At 39.7% G+C, this 9,099-nt stretch overlaps 1 protein-coding gene across 1 annotated transcript; it reads right to left on the reverse strand.

Moving 5' to 3' along the window:
- Positions 1–1,224: 1,224 nt before the first annotated feature.
- On the reverse strand, positions 1,225–5,167 carry MGP (matrix Gla protein). Its single transcript, XM_021671976.2, is given in 6 exon segments — positions 1,225–1,606; positions 2,282–2,357; positions 3,509–3,541; positions 4,102–4,127; positions 4,129–4,174; positions 5,030–5,167. Coding segments are annotated over 6 exon segments (384 nt in total). The 5' UTR covers positions 5,091–5,167; the 3' UTR covers positions 1,225–1,464.
- Between the last annotated feature and the right edge of the window lie 3,932 nt (positions 5,168–9,099).

Here is a 9,099-nt window from a genome sequence, read left to right on the forward strand (position 1 = left end):
ACTCAGGAGGCTGAGGCAGGAGAATTGCTTGAACCCAGAAGGCGGAGGTTGCGGTGAGCCGAGATCGCGCCATTGCACTCCAGCCTGGGTAACAAGAGCGAAACTCCGTTTCAAAAAAAAAAAACCAAAAAACAAAAAACAAAAAACAAAAATGGCAACTTGGGATTCAGTTTACAGTGAAAATATCTTTCAAGAATAAAAACAAACATACAAAACTTAAAGAATCCTGTAGACCTGAACTACAAGAAAAGTTAAAGGAAGTCCTCAGGCAGAAAGGAAATGACACCAGATGGAAAGAAGAATGAAGATATAGGAAATGAAAACTACATGGGTAAGTGTATGAGATCTTTTCTTTTTTCTTTTTCTATAGAGACAGAGTCTCACTCTGTTTCCCAGGCTAGAGTGCAGTGATATGGTTATGGCTCACTGCAGCCTCAGACGCCCGGACCCAAGTGATCCACCAGTTTCAGCCTTCCAAGTAGCTGGGACTATACTACTATGCCTGGATAGTTAAAAAACAAAAAAATTAGAGACAGGGTCTTGCTGTGTTGCCCAGGCTTGTTTTGAATTCCTGGCTTCAAGCAATTCTTCTGCTTTGGCCTCCCAAAGTACTGAGATTACAGGTGTGGGCCACTGTGCCTGGTCCAATATATTTTCTTATTATCTAAACGTTAAAGGAAATTATTAAAATTATTTAAAGCAAGAATAATAAAAATATAGTACGGAACCTATAACAAATGTGGAAGTAAAAATATGTATAGAAGTAAAAAATAATTGGATTGTTCAGACTATTTACATATAATGTGATTATTGATATAGTTAAGTCTATAAACTATTATTGATAGTTTTTGCCAATTATTTTTTATTTGTCCCTTCTGTTTTCTCTTCCCCTTTTCCTCTTCTTCTAGGTTGCCTTGATTCAGAATTTTTTTTGACTTTGATGTATAAGAGATGAAAAACAGATGAAGTGAGCCCTGTATTTGCCACAATTTACAATAGGAAAATCCTGGAACAAACATACCAGATTCCATTCACAGATTCCAAGGTAGAGAGGGTTTAGAGAATTTATGGCTGGATGAGTGCCTTCTAAGCTTCCTTCTTTCTATGTAGTTTTTCTTCTAATCAATACTAGATATAAGATGAACAGAATCTCCTCTTTTGGGTAAGGTGGGTCATGATTTAAAATATCTCAGTATTTTCCCAAAAGAAACTAGATTCACAAGATGAAAGTATCACACCAGAAGTTTATTATGGAACATTCACCCTCCTTTGACCCTCACCACAGTGCACTTTCATTACTTATCAATCTGGGGGGCGGGAAAAAGGGGTGCAGCCAGACAAGAGAATATACAGGAAACAAGCATCGTATATGAGTCTATGTATTTCAGTAATGCTTCTACAAGGGGATACAAAATCAGGTGCCAGCCTCTGGAAAAAAAGGGATTTTTTTTTCTTCCCTCAATCTCATTCGGCCCCTCGACGCTGCCTGAAGTAGCGATTATAGGCAGCATTGTATCCATAAACCATGGCGTAGCGTTCGCAAAGTTTGTAGTCATCACAGGCTTCTCGATTGAGCTCGTGGGCAGGCTTAGAGCGTTCTCGGATCCTGGAAAGTGGAAAAAGAGGCCAAAATTGAGAAGCATAAAGTGGAAAAATAAGAAAATGGAAATGAAGAAAAAATATTGGAGAGTGTTTCCTTCCATGCCCCCCCTAAGTTAAGAGATATTTAAAGAACAGGGAGAGGCCAGGTGTGGTGGCTCAGGCCTGTAGTCCCAGCACTTTGGGAGGTCGAGGAGGGCGGATCACTTGGGGTCAGGAGTTCAAGACCAACCTGGCCAACATGACAAAACCCTGTCTCTACTAAAAATACAAAAATTAGCTGGGCATGGTAGCACGTACCTGTAATCCCAGCTACTTGAGAGGCTGAGGCATGAGCTAGTGCGAGCAATCCAGCCTGGGTAACAGAGTGAGACTCTTGTCTCAAACAAACAAACCAAAAAAACCAGAGAGGGAAGGCGGAACAGGAGATTTTTTTTTTTTAATGAAAATGGAAGTTTTCTTTCTGTGCTCGTTTCTCTCCTCCTTCCCTCTCCTTTCCAGATCTTTCCCAAAATAGTTTTCTAATAATTCAGTTGTTTTCTGTCTATTGTTTTTAAGTTTTTTGATTTTAAAGATACAATTAGAAATAATGTATATGATGAAGAACCTGTTTCCCACTCCATTTCGGATCTGTGATCTACACTGGGAAAATGACCGCTCCTCATGAAGTTTTGTTACTGACCTCTCGTGGACTTTAGCTCTCCATCTCTGCTGAGGAGATATGAAAGTATTCGCATTTCTCCTGTTAATGAAAGGATCTTAGAACAGAAAATAAATAAATGCAGTTTCAGTAACAAGTAGCTGAAAATATTTCCATGAATATTCCTTGAGACAAATATATTTGAAAGTGCCTTAATTTCTGCAATTCATATAACCAGAGATTGGCAAAAATCAAAGGAGAGTATAAAGTAGATTTCATTAACTTCCTGATCAAATGAAACCAGTAATCAATCTATGTGTCTTAGAGACTGGTCATGTAGGCTTTGCTGGTTTTCTCTTTGGACAATCACTTTGCCTTTCTTAATCTACATATTTCTACTTGGTATGTTTTAAATTCCTTTTGAGGAGAAATTCTCTGTCCTGATGATTTATGAAGCATAACTCTAGATTGCCAGTGAATGAACAGTTGAAACACTATAAAAATTATGAATTAATTAAAAACCAGAGTGATATGCCATTTCCTCCTATGCTCGGTCTTTATAAGACCAGCTATTCAACAGCATTCAGCTGGCTGGGCGCAGTATCTCACGCCTGTAATCCCAGCATTTTGGCAGGCTGAGGCGGGTGGATCACTTGAAGCCAGGAATTCAAGATCAGCCTGGTCAACATGGTGACACCCTGCCTCTACTAAAAATACAAAAATTAGCTGGGCATGGTGGCGTGTGCCTGTACCAGCTACTTGGGAGGCTGAGGCATGAGAGTCGCCTGAACCTGGGAGGCAGAGGTTGCAGTGAGCCGAGATCGTGCCACTGCACTCTAGTCTGGGTGACAGAGCGAGACTCTGTCTAAAAAAAAAAAACAAAACACACCAAAACAGCACTCGGCTTAACGTGGCGCCTGTGGTCTTCCAGCTGACTTGGCATCCAACTCTGTGCTTTACCATTTGTCATTACTCCTCGTTTTCCATCTGTGTTGTTGACGTGGTGCCAACTTAAAATTTCCAAATGAGATTTTATGGCTTCTGAGTATGTTGCATGCAGCTTAAATCCCATATTGCACTACTTCAAGCTTAAAAAATTGCTCCTTTGGCAATTTTTATAGTCATTAGATTTTAAAATTTACTTTAGTTTTCCCAAAAGAGGCCCCCTTTTTTCTCCCTGTTATATATCTTACCATCTTGTTTATTTAAAAATAGGGAGAGGTTCTTTAATGCAAGAGACTTAAATAAGGAAGTTAAATATTCACTTACTAAGTTCATAAGATTCCATGCTTTCATGAGATTCTGGAATTAATAAAAAGATCATTATATTATTATTTATCAGTGATTCACTATATCATTATTTATCAATTGAGACATTGTAATAGTTTAAATATAGGGATGGAAGGAGAGGAAAGAGTCTGAAAATGTGAAGAATATATTTAGCAGTGTGATTATTACAAATTTCAGGAACTTAGGATTTATGAGGTTTTTCTCTAGCTCTGGCTTTGCTGTGGATATATCTGTATTTTAGTTTCTCTGATGCTGAAAGAGGAAGTGGCCATTTTGAGCTAAAATTTCCCAAGTATGACGTCTTTAGACAATCAAAATAAGACATTTTAAGTGCTGCACAGAAGTCTCCAGAGAACCATCTTCTCTTATTTATTCGGAGCCTGTTTGAGAACAGGGTCAAAGAGGATTAAGAAGCATCCAGAAGACAGCCAGGTTTCTCCAGGCAAGAGAACTGCAGGGCAGTTGCTCTGCTGGGCTTACCAGGACAAGTTTCTAAGAGGGATCCGAAAACCTCTTAAGAACCCGTGTTAAATAGCGGCCGCAGAAACCACTGGCTCCAGCTGACAGCGCACCCTGGGCGTGACGCCAGTGCAGAGAAAACTGGAACGATGTCAAAGCAAAAGTTTTCTTCTTTCTGCCACGTTCCTGAGCACAGCAGGTAAATTTTGGAGTAAGAGGCTTCTATTATATTTGCCAGCAAGTAAATTTTCTTCAAAAGTTAAAAAGGAGGTGAAGAAATCAAATCCTCTGATACAGAAAATTTGTGAATACAAGAGTGAGAAGCATAATCTTTCTGGTTGTTAATGTAATTTAAATTTAAAAACAGTGAAAATATCCAGGTAATTGAAGTGTGAGACTGAATTAAGTAAATAACTTTGCTTCAGATTTCCTTTTTTAAGCTTTGAACAAACAGAAGTGTATTTAACAACATATAGAAAATAGGCAAAGTTTATTTTCTGACAATAGAAGTTATGAAAATGATTCTTTTCTAAAATTCTTTTGATGTAAAACTTTATTTTAAAATTAAGTAACTGAACAAAAATAGTAAGTTCATGATATTGTTCATGATATTAAGTATCGCCTAGACAGGGCTATACTTAATACTTCACATGAAAATTGATTTTCTCAAAGGCAAGTGGTTTAAACAATATCCTTAACCCATTGATACCAAAGTCTAAATAAATATCCTTAAAAATGAGAAGGCAGTGGCTGGGAATTTGATATCTTCTTTCTGAAATATCTGAGTTTCTAGATATACAGAGACTTACCACTGAAAGGGCTTGTCTGTTAAGTTGCACAAGAGTCTGGATATTTAGGATATAAAAAAGACTTAATACAACAGATCCGTTTCCGTGGAGACTGGGAAATGTGAAAGTAATGGTACTTTAACGTTATAACAGAGAAAGGGGGAAGAAGAGGAGGAGGGAGAGAAAAAATAGAAGTGACTCAAAGTCAGAGGCAGAAAAGTAAATTCGGAGAAATGGGAGAAAAGTGTCTCACCATAACACAAAGTTACCACCGCTAAGGCGGCCAGGATGGCAAGAAGGACCAGGCTCTTCATGGTCTCGTCCTGCAGGTCAGCGCCAGGGTTGTGTGAAGCAGCAGTAGGGAGAGAGGCTCCTACAGGATGTTAGTGGAAGGCTGTGAGGTTTTTATAGGAACCAGAGCAGTTGAGAGGGGAGGAACCAGTGGGAGAGGGCCGGAGAGGTGGGGAAGGGTTGGCACTGAACTAGCACTGGAACTTTTCCCAAACAGTCATTCCTTCCAGATATTATCTACTCTAAGTGGGCAGTTTTCCCTCACTCCTGGACCTGACTGTGCTACAGCAGGATGCTGCTCTGGTGCAGAAGTTGTGGCCATCCTACGCTTGGTGACAGACCTGGGCAAAAGCCCACAGAGGGAGTTGCCTCAAACATGTGATCTACCCTCCTAGCCCTGACCACGGGCCTTTTGGGTTTGGTCCACAGACAGAGCCCTAGCGTTCTGTTTGTTACCCTGATGGATTGATGAGAGGTTTGGGGGGAGAAGAGACTTCACTTTCTTATCTTTTCTTCTTTATAAGCTTTGCCTCTTCTTCCAGAAGGACTTCATTTTCTATGCTGATTATAATTTAGACATCTTCCCTGTAGTGTTAATCTTAGACCTATCATTCCCAAACCAATCAGGCATTTGCGCATTTTTCCAAGGGGTCAGCAGGGTGGAGCTGTCCAGTGCCCCATGAGTTCTGTTTCCTTAATCGACACCATTGTAACTTGACCATCCAGTTTTGTGACATTAGTTCAAACCTGTGCCCTAGTCCTCTCTTAGGCAGACTATCCATGATGGAAAGTACAGCAAGGATACAAGGGTACTCTTTTCTCATTTTCTGAGGGCATTGTCTCGATAATTAACTAACTTGATAGACTTTTTAGTGAGTGGCAGATGAGATGCAAGGTACTGTTCTAGGTGCTGTGGGGATGTATGGACAAACAAGACACCTCCCTAAGGAGGTAAGTAATGGCTCCTTACTATTCACTTCACTCTTTCACTGTAACGTATCCTCAAGCACAGGTTTTCACTACACCATCAGACCCAGAAGTGCTAGCTTATTATCCCATAAGAGGATTTCAGTTTGATGCCTCTGGTTATCTTGTAGAGAGAGCTCTTTTTTTTCCTTTCTTTTTTTTCCCCCTTCTTTTGCAATCACAAAATCTATCCGACCAGATGTGCCTCTGTTGCTTGGGTACCCAGTGGTTTTCTTTGAGGACAACAGACTTGAGTCACAGAGCAGAAGATTGTAGAAGAGCTACAGCTTTGGGACCTCTGACCTTTGGGCTGGAACAGCGGTAGGGCTGGGCTGGGTTGAGGGTGGGTGGATGTATCTTTCAATACTGATGTATTTCAAGGAGTGGTGATGAACTAGGTGGAGTCTCAAGCTTCATTCTTTTTGTGTTATTGGGATGGAGCTTCCCTCCCACCCTCCATCCTCTGAAGAGCTTTTATAAATATTAAGAGTCTCCATGAAAAGAAATAGCTCCTTTGAAATCTGAAAGATTGAGTTCTGAGGAATCAATAAAATTTGAGTTTTCCCTCCAAAACCTAAGAAATAGATTCTCTGTGAGAAAATCTTAAAGAATATCTCAGAAAGAAGACCATGTATGTTCATCCTTGATGAATTCAACTATCACAATTTCCACAAATGAGATTGGCGGTTGTTTCACTCTTTAAACCACAACCTACTCTGAGTGTTAGTTTCAGCGTCCATCTTCCATCCAAATACTAACCAGGCCCGACCCTGCTTTGCTTCCAAGATATGACGAGATCGGGCACGTTCAGTGTGGTATGGCCGTTCAGCATCCATCTTCTAAGATAAATCACTCGAATCACTACACTATCAATGAATAATTTAAAGTGTGAAAGCCAGTTCACTACATTGCATGATTTTGGGGGAACAAGCTAGCCATGTTTCATATGTACTTAGCTTAGTAATTAACCCCCAGTTAACATAACATCAAACAAATTTAGTTCCAATGTTTCACCTTTAAAATGAGTAGTCTATTCTCCCCATCCTCACTCCATCTCCAGAAAAAGATAAGTCTTCCCATTTTCCTGCTATAAATGTGTGCTTTCCAGTGTACATTAGTTCTTCTCCAGTCAAGTTCTAGACGTCTCCTCATCCCCAAGTTCAAATGGCAATTATAATCTTTCAGCCTTTGACATCACAATTGTTTGTTTATTTTTTACACCCCCAGAAATTAAACTCGAAAATCCTATACTTCTCATTTCAACTTAAGCTTTACCTTCTGTTCACCTCAAATCACTGCTTCCACTGGATTCCCTCAGCTTAAGCATTTCTCTTTATTGACTTGGTTTTTTGTAGCTAACTCTCTTTTGGGAGCTGTGTCTCTTCAGTCCCTCAACTGACTTTCCTGTCCATTGCTCTCCATCTACTTCTGGGTTATTCTCTGTAAAATCCCATATATGTATATGATTTGTAAAAATTATTAACATGTGTGAGAATCCAGAGCCCTCATTTTTCTCTTCTGTCACCTTACTCCCCATTTCAAACACAATTTTGTGAATGCCAACTCTAGTCATATGTTTTTAGGAAGAGAACTTAGACTAACCCACAAAGCAGCGATGGGAGACTTACATTAGAAAGGACGAAGATTGACTCATCTGAGAGAAGAGAGAAGAAAAGAATGGAGGTAGAAAAAAAGTCAGAGAAGGGGAAATGAGAAGAGCCTTACTAGTTTGGTTTGCTGGCTGAGTTTTAGGTAGAGATTGAGTAACAAAGAAAAACTGAGGCAATTGTGGAAGGTGAGACATATTAAAAGCAAGACATGGGAACAGAGAAATAAAAGTTGCTTTGGTTAGGAATAGAATTGTTTGAGAAGGCAAAACACTGTCTGAGAATTTTCAGAAAATATTGAAATTTAAACAAATTAATTTTGCCAGCTAGTTTGCATTTTCTTAATTGGGATATCTTGTCAAGACAAGACCACATGAAACTCTAAATTATAATTAGATTTTAGATAATTATGAAAGACACTTATACAGACATTTTCCCTTAACAAAAGAGAAGTGTTATTCAGAGGAGAGAATATTTGAAGATACTCCCAGAAATGATAACAGAAATATGAGACAGTGATATGATTGCCAGTTTTTAAAAATGTATGGGAATCTCCTCATGTGAGGTTGGCAACGTGGGAACTGAAGCAAGAGAAGCTGGAGTAATACAAGATCTCCTATTCCACCTACTCTCAGGCAGAAAAGAGAAGAATGACCATGTCTGTCAGGGCCAGAAGGAGCTTTGTGATTTCATAATTCTCCCATCCATCCATCCTTCCATCCATCCATCCATCCAATTATTAATCTAGCCAACAAATGTACTGCACATCTACTGCATGTCAACTCTAGGCTGAAAATACAGTAGAGAAAAATACAGATATGGGCCCTACCCTCATGCATCAAGTGCGCTGTTTGAACGCAAATTGAATAGTGGCTCCTCTTATTTAAAAAGTTGTCAAGGATCTAGAAATAGAAATTCCATTTGACCCAGCAATCCCATTACTGGGTATATACCCAAAGAACTATAAATCATTCTACTATAAAGACACATGCAAACGTATGTTCATTGCAGCCCTCTGTACAATAGCAAAAACCTGGAACCACCCCAAATGCCCATCAATGATAGACTGGACAAAGAAAATGTGGGACATATACACTATGGAATACTACACAACCATAAAAAATGATGAGTTCGTGTCCTTTGTATGGACTTGGATGAATCTGGAAACCATCATTCTCAGCAAACTGACACAAGAACAGAAAGCCAAACACTGCATGTTCTCATGCATAGGTGGGTGTTGATTAATGAGAACATGTGGACTCAGGGAGAGGAGCATCACACACTGGCGGCAGTTGGCGGGGGTAGGGGAGAGACAGCGGGGGGTGAGGAGGGAGGGGAGGATGGAGAGGTATAACATGGGGAGAAATGCCAGATATAGTATGCATCTAAAGTAAAATAAATAAATAAAAAGTTGTTAGGCAGCCAACTGGCCTTAAAGAAGACCAAGTAATGAGCTTTC

The sequence above is a fragment of the Aotus nancymaae genome, unplaced genomic scaffold (genome assembly GCF_030222135.1).
Source record: "Aotus nancymaae isolate 86718 unplaced genomic scaffold, 86718_ANA_hifiasm-v0.15.2.pri h1tg000016l, whole genome shotgun sequence".
Classification (NCBI taxonomy): domain Eukaryota; kingdom Metazoa; phylum Chordata; class Mammalia; order Primates; family Aotidae; genus Aotus; species Aotus nancymaae.